This window comes from Mus caroli, chromosome 1, assembly GCF_900094665.2.
Source record: "Mus caroli chromosome 1, CAROLI_EIJ_v1.1, whole genome shotgun sequence".
Taxonomy (NCBI): domain Eukaryota; kingdom Metazoa; phylum Chordata; class Mammalia; order Rodentia; family Muridae; genus Mus; species Mus caroli.
Window position 1 is genome coordinate 140601351 of NC_034570.1, and position 16922 is coordinate 140618272.

The 16922-nt window shown below is 39.0% G+C and overlaps 1 protein-coding gene across 1 annotated transcript in view; it reads right to left on the bottom strand.

Annotated features, from left to right (window-relative positions):
* The window catches only part of Pla2g4a (phospholipase A2 group IVA), a 130293-nt gene that overhangs the window by 53474 nt on the left and 59897 nt on the right, over positions 1-16922 (bottom strand). Inside the window, exons 6-7 of the mRNA XM_021162091.2 lie at positions 6769-6806; positions 5209-5350 (exon numbers count right to left, since the gene is read on the bottom strand). Of these exons, the coding sequence (XP_021017750.1) occupies positions 5209-5350; positions 6769-6806 (180 nt within the window). The remainder of the gene's footprint in view (positions 1-5208; positions 5351-6768; positions 6807-16922) is intronic.

Genomic DNA, 16922 nt, shown 5'->3' on the forward strand with positions numbered 1-16922 from the left:
GCTCTCGAATAAAAATCCTCTTGCAGTTGCAGCAAGATCGTTTCTTGTGGGTGATTTTGGGGTGTCGCCTCTCCTGAGTCAGAACGTGAGGGAGTCCTCACGTTGTGGGTCTTTCACTGTGTGCTCTGCACATTTTGCTAGATACATCCTAAGCATTGATGTCCATTGCCTTGACTCTATGAGAGATATCATCTTCACTTTATGGCTGAAGCACAAGCAACACAGTGTGTGCCTAAGTTCACTCAAGATTTAAACTCATCAGGTCCTGCACTGAATACCGTCTCCTTTTGAAAAGCAAGAGCAGGATGGGACATTCCTGACTTTAGGGTTTTCTTAAGACAGTTCTTGAGGACAACAACCTACAGTCCCATACCTAGAGTGCAACTATGAAATACTGATGAGAACTTGAAGATCTTTATAGAGAGCAGGAGAACGACAGATTAAAAGACACAAAGATGAATATGATAATAGAGAAATCTTGTTTTTATGGAAATGACACTATTGATCACATAGTCTGAGGTGTGGATTATGTCTAAGCTGATGATTTCTGACAAGAGAGAAAGGGATAGACAAACGCCAAACCAGAATTCTAGGAGCCATCTTCAAATAAATGAAATTTACATTTTGAATACTATTTTTGAGAAAAGGGACTACCTAACTATCCATTTACTGCAAACAAACAAACAAACAAACAAAACAACCAACTTAGTATACTGCCACATTTACAAATATGAAGCCAAATTTGATTTTTCTAGGAAGATTTAATATGTTTCTTTTTTCCCATTAGGAAATGCTGGATCAGGGGTCGCAGCAGCAACTACTCTTTTGAAACCCCAAGAAAAAATGACCACTGGACATCCAGACTCATATGGCCCACAGATGTGTCTGCTTTAAGAATCTAATCCTCTCATCTAAACCTTCGTCTCTTCACTATCATCCAGATAGTGGTGTTCCTCTGTTTTGGAAGCGTGGTATTCCTTTCTGTCCCCCTCTTCCTCCATTTTTTCTACTTTACCTCTCCATTAATGCAATGCTGTCAACTCCTACCCAATCGTACTTCCTAAGTCACATAAAATATTTTCTAAGTAACGTATTTTAGGAGCTATGCTAGGTACCAGAAACACACAGGTAGACATCACAGACAGTACACAGCCCTCTTCAAGCTTATATGCTAATGGAGAAAGCAGATATCAAATGAATATCTGTACAAGTACTTTTAGGTACAAGCATGATAGACTCAGAAAAAACAAACAAACAGTATACCTTCTAGTACAAAAACAGAGTATAATGCAATCACATTTATTTTTTGGAAGGAGGAGTTATAGAGAATAGTGATGGTGTTTTCAGTATTAGGAACATGAAGTTGGGGATCCTGAGAGGCACACTGGTGATGAAACCAAAGATGAGAACAAGGAGATTGGATAAGAAAATCAAGACCCATGATGACTTAGATGTTGCAAAGTGTAGGGGCAGTGCTTCAAATGTCAGGAGGACATCAGCAGCTGTGTGGTTAGGAAAGGCCAAATAAGACACTTTCAGCATCTGTTAGGGAACTGATGCAATAGAGCAGTGAAGAGGGATGCCTCAAGCATGAAAAGGTACAAAGTGGGCTGCAAAGAGCATGCAGACCCTTTTGTATAAAATATCCATACCCAAGTGGAAGCTGACAACATAGATGCCATGTGGAGGGGCCTGGGAAGGGCTGCATAATTAACACATCCTGGTTCCTATGAAAAGCTTGTGATCTGATGTGGTTTTGCATTTGAAAGAAAAGGAAATTCCCTAGTTAAAGTAGAAGAGAAACTAGAAAGGAAAGGTACAGATGGTACCTGTCAATCTTATGGCCAAAAACTAGAAGAGAAAGATTTATTGAACTCTTAGCTCTCAACTTTTACTTGTCTTTGATGAGGAGCCAAGTTATTCTCTGTGAATGGAGTAAAAAGAGAGTTGAAGTGAAAAATAAAATGGTTGCAAATAACTGAACAGCAGCTAGGCTGAGAGCCTGGGATCTGGGCCTTCCTGAGAGCCAGGCTCTTCTGAGGGATGGAGACAACCATGAATGCAGAGAACCTCCATTTCATCCCAGCAGGCTCCTTCCTTCCACATGGCCTGGCCAGTATTCTCCCATCTTCCCACCCACTCCAGCATCCCTGCACATGGCTTCCCTTAGAGCATCATTTGTTTCATTTGCTTAGATATCTGTCAAAAAAGGCTTTAAAGTCACCGAGTAAGGAAACCATCCTTGCCACCCATATCTCCAGGAGCTAGCACAGGTGTCTTCAGTCAGTGACATATGACAGAAACCAGAACAACTTGAAATATAATTTCTAGGTGCTAATGGTCTAACAACAGCAAAGACAGAAACAAAAGGCAGTTGAAGAACTGCTGGTGAAAGCCTTCTTACCTACATTAAAAACAAATAGAGAAACAAAACAAACTATATGCTTAAAAAAAAGTGGTTTCTCCAAATACTAGTAGCCAAACACAACAAGCTTTCATAAATTCTTCAAGAGATCTGTCAGACTGAAAAAGATGTTGCACAATTAAAGAAAACTCGTTCTCTGCATTTTTTTAAAATAGAAATTTAAATGGAGGCTTCACTTCTCCCTTTCATGAAATCCCTAAGTGGCAGTACCTTATCTTACTGATAAGTTGGTTCCACGGAAATCAAAGCCATTCCAACATCAGCAGCTGGCTTCTCACCTCAGGGCTCCCTGAAAACATAGCTGGAAATTTCCCATCTCATGCCACGTGGGTGACCTTACTCAGTTATTAATTCTCATTTATATTGAAATTCTGGTGTGTGTGTGTGTGTGTGTGTGTGTGTGTGTGTGTGTGTGTGTGTGTGTGTGTGTGTGACAGAGAGAGGAAGGGTACATATTCATGAATTTAATGAACAAAATTATGTTAGTTAAAATATTCAGTTAAAAGAAAAAGCTAATGGAAATAAACCAAGAATTTCTGATCTACCACTAACAAGAAATTTTATTGCAGTAATTTATCTTTATAGATTTTATTGATAAAAATAGAGAAATAGAAGTAGAGAGGAAAAGAGGGATACAGGGGATATTAAGTAGATGATGAGGATGATACATACATACATACATACTACATACATACATATACAGACAAACAGGCAAGTGAATGATAAAAGGTTTACATAATATATTACTGAATATTCACTGTAATTTAAGCAAAAAAAGTTAAAGTAAATTCAAATATTGTACTGTTAATAACTGTCTTCAGTTCTTTTATTCTGAGCTCTTGATAGGTAGAACTCATTTTTTGACTACTTTGTTAATTTTTGAAGCTCTTTGCTAGGAAATATAAATATTTTTTGATTTTATGTTTTTATTTTTTATTAGATATTTTCTTTATTTACATTTCAAGTGTTATCCCCTTTCCTAGTTTCCCCTCTGAAAGTCCCCTCTTCCGTCTGCCTCTCCCCCTACTCCCACTCCTGCTTCCTGACACTGGAATTCCCCTATACTGAGGCATAGAACCTTACATTTTTTTAATCTCTTCTTTTGATAAGAACTCAATTCAGCTACAGAATGTTAGAAAACTAGTTAAGCAAACCTTATTTCTGTGTTCATCTTTTGGTAATTTTTTTTCTAAAAGGATTAGTACTTGCATGCCTTATTTAAAAAGCAAACAAACAAACAAACAAACAAACTATATTGGGGACTGGAGAAATAGCTCAGCAGTTAAAAAACACTGGCTGCTCTTCCATAGGACCTGGTTTCAATTCCCAGAATCCATATGGCCACTAACAACTCTCTCAAGTCCCAGGGGACCCGAAGCCCTCTAATTATCTCCATAGGAGCTACATAAGTGCAGTGAGCAGACACACTTGCAGACAAGACACCCAAACAAAACACATGAATAAAAATAAAGGGGAAAAGGCTTAAACCTGCATTAGAGAATACAAACTGTTTTACATCCACACAGTGGAGGTTGCTCAATTCTAAGAAGAGGAAAGAAGCTAAAATAAAAAAAAAAAAAAAAAAGAAAGAAAAAAGAAAAGAAAAAAGAAAAAAAAACATGAGAAAATGTGGAATAAACTGAAATTTACTTTATTATTGTATAAAATAATCAACTCTGAAAAGATTTCATATTATCTGATAGCCAGAAGAAAGACTAGTGGATGTCAGAGGTGATGTAAAAGGAAGAACCATGTAGGTAGAAGACAATGGCTATTCAAGATAACAAAACTATCTCCCCTGAGTCTGTAGACATGGGCCATTACACATTTGTCAAAATCCATAAAATGTACATTCATTACAAACCCTTACGTAAACTGTGGACTTTGAGCCATTCTGCATCAGCTGCAGGTTTGTTGATGTTAACAAGTTTACCATTCTGATGTAGAAGATTAACAGTTAAAAAATGCAATGGTAAGTTTTGTGTTAACTGCACTGGGTCAAGGAATACTCAGACAGCAGGCTAAGAAGACAGTATTTCTGCATTCATTTATAGGGGTGGTTTCCAAGAAGTCTAGTGTTAAATCAGTAGACTATATAAAGAATAACTTCTGTCCTTTTTGTGAAGAGTCATGGCAAAATATGCATCCATCTCCTCTTGTCCTTGGATTCCTAGTCCGATGGCTTCTCAGGCCTTGAGTCTCTGAGGCATGATATCAACAGCACTATCGCACTACCCCAGCCATCCTAATTTTTAGGCCTTTATAGTTATAGCATCAAATACTTTGGACTCAGATTAAATTATATTCCTGTATTCTCTGGGATTCTGCCTTGCAGACAGCATATCACAGGACTTCATATTGCTCATAATATACAGGAGCCAATTTCCATATTAAACTANCTCTCTCTCTCTCTCTCTCTCTCTCTCTCTCTCTCTCTCTCTCTCTCTCTCTCTCTCTCCTAAACCCCACGATTTTGGTTCGGTTTCACTAGAGAATTCTAAGCCTGGGTGGTTATACAGATGTGTGAATGGAACATGAAGGGAATTTTCTGTGTTTTCCTTTCAGCTTTTCTCTGGAACTAACACTTATAAAATGATTACTATAGCTGTTAACTATTACCAAATATGATCAATATTCAGTTGGACCTTCCTCAAAGCTTTTTCTTGAACCACTGTTCCACTCCAAAAGCTGAAGAAAAAATGTCCACATTAAGGGATATATTTGAAGAAAATACTAGAATGTTATCGGTAGACTGTAATAACGTTTAAAATTTCTGGACTCACATCACGTGTGGAATAAAGCCCCTCACTCTTTTTTGGACCCAAAAGTTTCTTCATGTTCTCCTTTATGTTCTCTTTCCTCTGCTGTCTGAAAGTTTTCTCCTGATCACACAGTGCCATGCTGAACCGTAGGTCTGGGCATGAACTATGGTGGAAAACAGAAAAGTCAATAAGCCAGTGTTCCCAGGAGCCTTGTTTTATAGCATCCACCCTCTTAAGTTCCCCAAAGGAGCATTAATACACGTCAACTGCTTCCCTCAAGCCATTTCCCAGGAAGCAACTTAAACAAGAACACAATCTGATTATTATCTTGAATCAGTGTGTGTCCTATAGCAAACAATGATCTAACACTGAACTCAAAATAGAGAAAATAAAATATTAATAATATGTATTCAGATGTGAACAAATTAAAAATGCTTTCTCAAAAAAAAAAACCAGTGATATTTAGGTAAAATAAAAGAGTCCCCAATACATCTTGTAATGGTTTGGGTGAGATGTCCCTCATAAGTCTTGGGCACTTATGATAATTTGCTGCCCAAGTGTCTGTTTGGAGAAAATTAGGAGGTATGGTGATGCTAAGAAAAGAATGTCACTTATTGACCGAGTTTGCACTTTCCTGCCACTCCCAGTGTGCCCTCTACATTTTGTTTCTAGATGGGGATGTGAGCTCTTAACTGCTGCTTACATCTCCTCCACCTGCTACCTCTACTCCACCACCATGAACACTAACCCTTTGGAACCTTCAATCCCAAGCCAAGTCTTTCTTTTATAAGTGGCCTTGGTCGTGGTGGTTTATAACAGCAATGGAAAAGTGTCCAACTCACATTGTATATTAGCAGAGTAAAGACTTTCAGAAGTGATTCGGTACAGAAGGATGTTTGTGGGTCTTTGGTTCAGTCCTTCATGAGGTTACATGGTCAGGTGTTCGTCCCTTGTCTCTGCACCCTGACTATGCTAACATCATAATACTCACTAACAGAACAAAGTGCTTGACTCCCAGAAAACATTTTTTTTTTCAGAAATATTATCTTGATAAATTCCCTTGTCTAATGGAGGACTCCTTCGAAAAGTAAAGAACTTTAAATAACAGAACTCCAGATACCCACAAATCTAGGGGCATCTATAAGACATTGAAATCCCAGTATTCATAATACTTCTTTTGAATACTGATAGTAACAATACCTTAAAACCTATACTCTGCTAAAAAACCACATCAAGCATAATGCATTGGAAAGAATTATTACACTTATAGGGGCTAATCTGCAATAGGAAATAGGCTTTAAAAATTGTAATTATACCCATGGGAATAAACATGTTACTAGAAGGAGAGCCCTTGAAAACAAGCTCTTATTCTGCTAAGTACTACCCTGCTTCCAGACTACTGGAAAATGAAGAAAAGAATGCACAACTCTGCCATTTGGATATTTTAAATGAGTAGATAGCTGAAGGAGACTATAATGATACTGTTATATATTCAAAACTTTAGGAATTATTTCACACATCAAGTATTTTCTCTAGTAATATAACTTAATATTCATCATCTGATTAAATAAATAAACTTACCAAACTTCCAGAGACATTTCCAGAATCATTTCAGTGACCTATAAAAGGAACATGTTACTTAGATGAGCTAATAAAACAGATGTGATTGATATAGAGCAATCAAAATAAATTTTAAATGACAAGTAAAACAAAGAATAAAAGAAAAGTGAAAGTTCCATGCAGATCTCTCTATATAAATACATTTCTACATTTTTGTTAGTATTATACACCTCTACACAATAAGTTATGTTAGCAAGTATTTTTCCTGATCAGTAGCATGGTTGTTACGGTGATAATCAACTGCTTTCTGATTGGATTTGAGACCTGATCCACAGAAGGGAATTCATGTCTCATACTGCAAACCTGTTCAAAAGCCCATGGCAGCAGGGGAGGTCACAGGCCCTGGGGTGAAATCTATTGCTGCTGTTTTACTAAGTGGTCATGGTGCCAAACTGCCTTCTAAATATTTGCTTAAATTCATGGATTACTGTTCTCCAGTCTTGGTCAGAAAAGCTTTGGTTTACAGTGAGAAACAGTTAATGCAGAGACCTATAATTGGTAAAAGTCCTAAAATTAACTGACTATGTTGAGTGTTCAGCTTCAAAGTAGAACATCTCTATTACCCAACTGCAAGGCTCAGGAAACAACAGTGAAAGGGCATTGGAATGTATGTAAGAGGCAGAGGATAGGTAGGCATGCTATGAAACACTGTCTTCCATACATGTCATGGCCACTGCATGTAGGAACTCACAGAGGCCATGGTTACCTGTACGAGGTCCAGACAAGGTTGGACCCCTCAATATTCCATCACAGACAGGAGAGGGACTCATGATGCTCCACCCCTCCTTGAGGAGTTATTAGCAGGTAATGGTTGGAAAATCAATTTCTTCAATAGCCACTGGTAAGTTACCCATGCTCCAGTGAGTAAACTTTTAACCACATTCATGCAAGCAACTCTTAATAAATAAGTACATCATAAAAACAAACAAGAAGACAAAAAGTAAAAATAGGACGATGAAGGAGGAAGACGTGATGGTGGCAGGAGTGGAAGGGAGATGAGAGTGGGAATGGGGAGAAATATTTTAAATTATATATATATATATGTGTGTGTGTGTATATATATGTATATATATATATACATATATATATATAAAGAGAGAGAGAGAAATTGTCAAATATGGTAATTTTATTAAAAAAGAAAGAAATGGCTCTGCTTTGTTCTTTTCTTCCTATATTAAAATAAAGTACTCAGTTCTATAATTATTATTCAGAAAATATGCAAAATGGCTGGAGAGTTGGCCCTGGGGTTACAAGAGTGGGAGAGCCTCCTCCGCCCCTCACCAGCAGCATCACTTGGGAGAGTGGGCCCTGCTCCCTGTCTAGGCAACACAGCATAGCTTGCCTTGATGGTGAAGGCATGGGTGAACCAGTCCCAGCAGGAGAGCTGGCCCAACTCCTTGAAGGCTGCAGCATTTGTGAGAGTGGGCACCACAACTCAACTGTCCATCACAGTGAAAGTGACATTGGTGGCATAGGTGCAGGTGAGCCAAGCCCTAGGTAATGACAGTGGGAGAGCTGACTCTGCCCCTGCCAACAGTATCACTGGATGGGTTAACCAGGATAGTGCTGGAGAGTTTGACCTGGAAGTGCAGATGTGGGAGAGTCAGAGGGCTGAACAACCCAACTAAGACCCAGGCCCAGATCCAGGTCTTTGAATTGCACCACCCCAAAATCTACATCATCTGTGAACTGTTATAGTGTGTGTGTGTGAAAGGTCTGGTCCAGATGATCCGAGGCTTCAGGATCTCCATAACAGAGGGAAACAACAGGATAGCCAAGAGGAGTCCTGATAAGGATCTGGCAGAAGCCAGAGACCTCAAACCAGACCAATGACTCACTACAATGAACATTTGCAAGTGAAGATGTGTGGACACAGAGGTGTACTGTGGGACACACTGTGACACACCACATCTTCTATTACAAGATGTATTTTATGCTTTGTTTTGTTTTCTGTTTTATATTTTCTTTTGAGGGGGAGGTTGCAAGGGAGAAGGATGGATGCAAAGGGACAGGGAAACAAACAGGTCTGCGATGCATGACGTGAAACTCACAAAGAATCAATAAAAAAGTCACACACACACACAAAAATGGTACACTCCTGTTGAGTGTACTGTCTGCCAGTTGCTTAAGTTTGAAGATTCAACATCCACCACGCTAAGAAACTAAAGAAAGCCTTGGAGGAAGTTATGCATGTGTATAAGAAGCCACAGGTCGGGAACTGGGATACTCATAGCTAGCTACTGGACACCTAGTAGGCTCCAAGACACATCTATCAATGCAATGTGGGAAATCCTGGTTGTATTTTCTCAAGCTCACTTGAGCGCTAACCAAACGATATCAAGTTTATTGGTCAAATCTTGTTTAACTTAAGGGGATTAACTAATATCCACAGAACCGAAATTTATGAAATGGTGCCTTTGCAGAGAGTACATCTCTGCTGTATTGCAAGACCTCTGTCATTAGTACTGATGGTATCAGAACTAAATAATATCCCTAGAGACTGTCACAAGAACTAATGGGAAAATGTCCTGAAAGTGGTTGTATAATTTTAAGATGATATTATTACTTTTATTATGCCAGTTAGCAAAAGAACTTAGGTTGGAATGACTGCTCAATTGCTACTATCGAATTTCTATTACTTTGGAGTTCATGGTATAGGAAGAAGACAAAATAGCAGGAGCTTTTTAAAGGTTTAAGATGAGTTCATAGATGATTCTCAGAATGAACTTTATAAGTAAAAGTTAATAAAATCTATATTAAACTTTGTCTCACAGGTACTGAACTTCAGTAGGTTTCTACTACTAGTTCAAATACTGCTAGTAGTATTTGGAACTGATGGGCAATCCATTCCTAATGAATGCTTGGTGAATGCACATGTGTCTGTGAAGGACATTGACAATCTTGTTCTTTCGAGAAATATACAATCACTAATAGATAAAACCTTGGGATGGTCTGACCCACAGAAAATTTCCTCTGCCTAACTTTACAAATCTTAATCCATGAAAGATTTAGATATTACTTTTTTAGCTGATAAAAATATTCCAGATATTCTAGGACAAAGGAAATTATACATGCCCAGATGAATTGTCATTCAATATTAGTCAAAATGACAGGCTTTAAAATAATCAGCATCTATCAATGGGAGTATTGCCTGACCACATCCCAGGGTATTATGCCTAATTTCACATTTTGAAATTTCCATTTAAATCTTTCCAAAAGGGGATGTGGGAAAGGTTTTATACTGAATAATTTTACTGGGGATATTTAGTAAGATAAATCAGACATAGGTAACACAAGTTCTGTTTTGTAGTGGCCACTGGTACTGGGGGTTTGTTTGTCTGATTGTTTGTTGAGACAAGGTATCCCTCTATAATCTAGGCTGGGCTAGAACTGGTAATTCCTCCTTAGCCACAGTGCTCCGAATTACAACCATGCCCCCATCATACTTGGCTGTATATTCTGTTTTGTTCCTAGGAAATAATGAAAGTTGCCATTATTAGGCTGAGTGTATTTCTCTCCAAAGGGCCAAATCTCCACGTACAAATGGATAGAAAATAAACTCTCATGCCCTATCACAATGTGTGCCTCATGAGATTAGTTAATAAAGAACTGAATTTTCAACTGGCAGCTTCTGACACCACTTTGTTATTAAAATACTCAATGCTTGAAGGTATCTAGTCCCTCACTGTTCCATTGACTTGATAAAACAAAAATCTAAAATTTGGTATGCCATGTTTGGGGCTATATTTGTGTTACCCTTTCTATCCATGTTCCTTTTAAGATATTCTGATCCTAGATAGAAGACAAGGATCTTGAGGTAAAGGCAGCATAAAAGCAGGTACAGGATGTTTCTGTCATCTGGAACATTTCAGGATGTGTTGCTGAGGCTCTCGTCATGGGTCAGCCCCTAACTTCCTTGTGTTGCCCAAGCAGATGACAGAGGATCAGAAGGAAGTTTAGCTGCCTCCCCGCTCCATGCACTATGTTCAGACTTGCCATGAAATCTGATATTCATGATCTCTGCATCTTCTACCTGGAACATGTCATTCAGCTAAAACAGCTACAAAAATATGCACTTCCTGTGAGGTCTTAGACAATGACTGAAGCTTCTTCCCACACACTGCAGTAGAAAGAAGGGGGACCAAATCTCTGAGGCAGCTCCCCACCATCAGCCCCTTCTGAACAAATCATAACTCCAACTTCTCTCAAAATCAGAGATGTAAAAGGCAGGCAGCACCCATGTGGAAACTAAAAGTCTCTTCTTTGCATTCCATGGTGGAGAAGAATTTTGACATCTCCCATGGCACATGTTCAGTCAGAGAAAGCACAGGCAACCAGAGTAGAGAAACTATTGTTTAAAACAGCATTTCAGACTTTAACATAATCTCTAATGTGCCTAAGCCATGGCTTCTCTTGAATATGTCAAAAGAATGAAACTAAAAAAGCAAATACAGTGTCTGGTACCAGAGATATTTTTAAGCTAGTAGTACACTGAAAAGATCCATGCAGTCAAACACTATTTTCCTATTAGTAAAGAGGTCTTCAAATTTCTTATAATACACTATGCACACACTTTAATACCTGTTTCCTGTCAATAAGTCATTATTTTGAATTCTGATCCCTCAAAGGAACGACAATGACGTTTTCAGTGTACTTGCATTTATCTGACCCTTGCAAGATAATAAAATGAAACTTTGAAAGTTAAGAGTTACTTTTAGAAAGAGTCATATTTCCATACCATGCCTATAATTCTCTCTTGGGAAGAACAAAATATGAACTTGACAAGAAAGAGTATTCTGAACAGGGAGTGGGGACTGCAAGTCTGCCAGTGCAATTGGAGTCACTGGCACAAGGGGACACTTAGNAATAGCATTTTTAATATATAAAACTGGACTAACATAAAATTCGTGTTTCCTATTGAGAAACTTTTCTTACTCAAGAACTCAACAACCGCCATCCAGAGACTACCCTCGGCAATCTATAAAGACTTAAACCACCATCCGGAGTCTACCCTCGGCAATCTTTAAAGACTTAAACTGCCATCCGGAGTCTACCCTCGGCAATCTTTAAAGACTTAAACCGCCATCCAGAGTCTACCCTTGGCAATCTTTAAAGATTTAAAAGATGAAGATGCTCCACGATTTTTCCTGTGGCTTGTTCCTCTTTGTGCTCTATAACCTTACAGTTCCTCAACTTAACTTTTTAACAAATGTAGCCATCAGTGAGAATTATGAAGACCTGGATAGTAAGTAGCTTTCATACAATAACCCAGGTTCCTTAAAACACTGTCAACGAGTCACTTTGTCTCTGTGGTCTCTCTAGCTTTTGTCTGTTAAACTTCACAATTTTCATTAGTACTAGCTAAGCAAATCCCAAGTTTTCAATCTTTCACACTAACAAAAGTATTCAAACAACTCTAGCTATACTATGGCTTGTAGCTGCTTATTTTGTACTTCCTTCACAGAACTTACTGCCTAAAACAGGAACAGCAAGAATAAAGGAACATTCTAAAATACCCTGTCATTTAAAAGTTAGCTATTGTGAAGATGTGATATATGATATATTGTGAAGATGTGATATATGATATATTGTGAAGATTGCTCTATGAGATGTGTCACTTCACCACAGTGCCTATTCCTAGAAGTCTAAAATAAAAAAAAATCTATTCTTTCTTAAAGCCAGAAATTGTTTGACCTTCATTTGGACTATACTGTGCATAGTTGACGGTCTGATGTCCTTGACATCTGTCTGAGGGTTACTTGGGGTAATGAAACACCATGACCAAAAGCAATTAGGAAGGAAAGGGTTTATGTCAACTTATACTTCCAGGTAACGGTTCAACACTAAGGGAAGTCAAGGCAGGAACTCAAACAGGACAGGAAGCTGGAGGCAGGAGTTGATGCAGAGGCCATGGAAGAGCACTGCTTACCAGCTTGCTCCAAGTGGTAACAGCTCAGCCAACTCTGTTATGGTACCCAGGACCAGCAGCTCAGGGATGGTACCACCCCCAATGGGCTGTACTCTCTGTCATCAATCACTAATTAAGATAAGACCCTATAGGTTTGCCTAGAACCAAATTTTATAGAAGCATTTTCTTAACTGAAGTCCCCTCCACTCAGATGGCTTTAGCTTGTGTCAAGTTGACATAAAATTCTACAGCACACCATCTTATCCAATGATTCCCATACTTCTCATGAAATGATGTCACTGATGTTAAATTGTGTGCTGATAAACCTATTAGGACAAAGGAACTATAATTCAAAGGCATTGAATGCACCTAACCCACCAGCTCACTTTGGATTAGCAAAATAGTGCCCTGTAAAGTGTTGGATCCTTTGTTGATGGTACAGTGGGATGGGAGTAATAGTAGTGTACTCCCACTGGTGGTCAAACAAAACAGCAAAATTTAAAATCTGTGGCTACAGTTCCTTGGTGAAATCCTTGCCTAACATACCTAAGTGCAGGTTCCTATCTTCAGTGTTCATTTAAAATAAAAAGAAACTAAAAAGAAAGAAAGAAAAGAATTCACAACTTTTAAAGTATGACTTCTAGTAAATGGATCAGTGCTCTATACACTGTAAAGCCAGAATCCTGCTGAACACCATGACCTGGGGTCACTGTAGTATCTTGATGTTCCTCCAAACTCTACCTTATCTCCTGAACTTACCTAATGTGGAGTCTTTGACTTCACACGAGACATAGTTCCTCAATGAAATCACCCCAACAGAAACTTAACATCCTGAACTCACACTCATAGCTTCCATTGTTTCATCGTTTTGACTCTATCTCTTCCACAGAACTCATTTTAAGTGAGAATCATGACTAAGCAATCAGCCAAAATTAGACCACTGCCACAGAAGCATGAAATATGGCTATTTTTAAGCAATAATGCTAACATCTAAATAAAGACAGAAAATTAAAACATAGTATAAACCTGAAGCTGCAGTATTGGCCAAAACAAACTTACTTTATCCAGAAAAAGAATGAACATATATTTTCTGTCTGGCTTCCAAACTGTAGCATTTTCATGGTTTGTTTGAAGAGGGCTAGTTTACACACATCCAAATAACTTCTGAAGGATCTAGACCAGTGGTTCTCCATCTACGGGTCATGACCCTTTTGGGGGTTGGACTTTATAGGGGTCACTTAAGATCATCAGAAAACACAGATATTTATGTTATGATTCATTATAGATGGTTACAAGCCACCATAAAGTTATTGGGATCTGAACTCAGGAGTTTTGGAAGAACAGCCTGCACTTTAAATATCTGAGCCACCTCTCCAGTCCCATATTACAATTCATAACAGTCGCAAAATTACCGTTATGAAGTAACAATGAAATAGTTTTATGGTTGGGGGTCACGGCAACATGAAGAACTGCATTAAAGGGTCTCAGCTTTAGAAAGGTTTGGAACTGAGAACCAAAATTGTCAATTATAACCTAAAGATTGTATTTGATAAACTCACGAATGGCTGACTAGAGTAGTCTGAATCATTTTCAGACAAATGGCTGCTGAATTCAGCTCTCTTTGTGTTTAAATAATGAGTGCATTTACGTCAATAAAGACAAATAAGTTTATTATCCAGCTAAATCACTTTCATGAAGCATGTGTGCTTCATATTCAGTTGAATCTGATCAGTAACAATTATAGTGAGAATATCTAGCATTTATCTGGTGGTTGCTGGACCATGTATTATATTAATACGTTCCCAGGTTAATCAACCTCCTTAACCATCACCACAATTCTACGATGTAGGCACGAGGTGTAACTCTCCTTCCTCGATAATGGGATGAGGCAATAATGACGAGTCTACCATCGCTCAAGCTAATCAGTCACAAGCCATGAACTCCAACAAGCAGAAGCCTCCCAGCTCTGAGACTGAGGCCGTCCCAGAGGCCGTTCCAGATGCTCTCCACTGGCCACTAGGCTTCTCTCAGGAGAAAGCTATGCTGCTCTGTAAGCTCTGACAACAATACAACCTAATCTTGACTTGAGAAATGCCCGTTGCACCAAAAACTGGAGACCCAACTCTAAAACAGATAAGTCTGCAGCTCTAGGGAAGAACCTCAAACAGCAATTCCTATTTTCCAGCTCACCAGCCCTCACCCCTACTAAGAAATTGCTCGAGTCAACTCTTACACATTAGTGCTGATGTCAGAGAGGCTTTCACCTCTCTGTCTATCACCTTCCATGCCCATTCCTGTTCTAGTTACTTTCCAGGGAAACATTGTACTCTTAGGACATCCACCCTTTTGACACACATTCAACACCAGGTATCTTTACATGGTAACTTTGACCTTGCTAACCCTTTCTTAGGAAAAAGTCTAATCTTGCTTGCTCTCAGCTTCCTGTAACCTGGGCACAAACCTGCTATGAGTCACTACTCGTACTGGAAGATCCTATGTCAATTTTTGCATCTCAAATCCAAGTGCTGCTGTGTCCTGAGCCTTTGTACCTGTTCTTCATCCATTCATTAATCCTCTTGTGATTAGCCTTAGAAACATGTTCTTGAATCTGCTGTGCCAATCCAAGATGATCGCTTCCCTCAGGCATTTCCTCAGGCAATTCTAATGAGAATCACAGGTACTTTGCCAGGTAATCTGGGCTCCTAGACTGCATTGGTCAGTTTTCTGTTATTACAACCATAGAAGCTATGTATGCTATTAATAAAACAACAACAAACAACAACATGGGGTTACATTACTTAGATAGTTTAAAAGTCTGAAAGTTCAAATCAGGTTGCGCCATGAAGGCCTCATGACGGATGGTATGGCAACAATTTGAACTTCCAGAGATTATGTCAAAGGCAGAGAACCAAAACATGTGGAAGTACAAGTTGTGTTCTTTTAACAATTCCTCATCCTCCAAGAATGGTCTGCATCAATCCCTTCAAAAGGTAAGGCGCACAATTACATACCTCCTACTAAGCCCCACATCTTAAAGGCTCCAATCCACCACCTATCAACACTGCCACACATTCCCAAGCCTAGAATCCCAGAAAGACACATGGAAACCAGAGGAAGAGGCTTTCTACCTGGGATATCTTCTGCTCTCAGCTTTTAAGATTCCTTCCTCAACCACACTTTCTAGGATGATGTTTGCTACAGACTTCACCACACACATATGTAAATCCCTTTATTCCTCTTCCCTGATTTGTATGTCATTTGTTTGTACTACTAAAGGGAGCATTTTCTCCCTGGTTTAACTTGCTTTTCATCTGGTTTACTACACAGAATATTAGCTGCAGAAAGACCAGGACACTTGTTTGTTTGCTCAAGGTGGAAATCAGTGGCTGAGAAGTAACTGCACATTCCCGAGTGTTCAGTGGTTCTTTGTGACAAGATGGGCAATGGGTGGCAAACAAACACAACAGACGAAGGTTAATGACAGAAGGCAACAGTGCTTGTGAAATGAATGAATTAATAAACGAGTGGCTTATTTCCTTAGCTCTATGCACACGTTTTCTGTACTAGGCACATGGCACTCAAAATGATCCTAGAGAATTCCTGATTGGCACTTAATACTGAAGTGCTTAGCAGTAAAGCATGCTGCCATCTGCCATCTGGTTAGAAATGTATCAAAGGGAGTTAGCTGATGGATGAGTGGAGAGTTGCAGAAACCCGAAGCAAGCACATGCAACAGGAGAATGTGAACTATAGAACTTGATGACAGATATGTGCTTGTTTGCTGTAGAAACATTTGAACTTTTATGTTTGAAAGACGTCATAATAAAATTTGGTGTTGGGGATGGGGGTGAGGGCACGGATTAGACGGCCTTCTTCCCTGGCTGTATGAACTCTAAACTTTAGGTGTTTACCAAGTGCTATCTGTCAGACCGTCAGATTATTGGGGGTGGGGGTGGCTTTGTTGTTGTTGTTTTATATTTCAACTAGTTATTTAATGTGCATGTATGTATGTGTGTAACGCGGTCTCCCACACATGCCACAAGCACTTTTAACTGAAGGTGCAAGGGTAACTTAGAATAAGTCATGACTTCACCACCACGTCACTCTGGGTGAAATGAGACACCCAGTTGTCAGACTTGGTCGCAGGTGCCCTTACACCCTGAAGCAGCTCTACAGACCCTTTTGTTTTTCCTTTTGGAAGATAGGA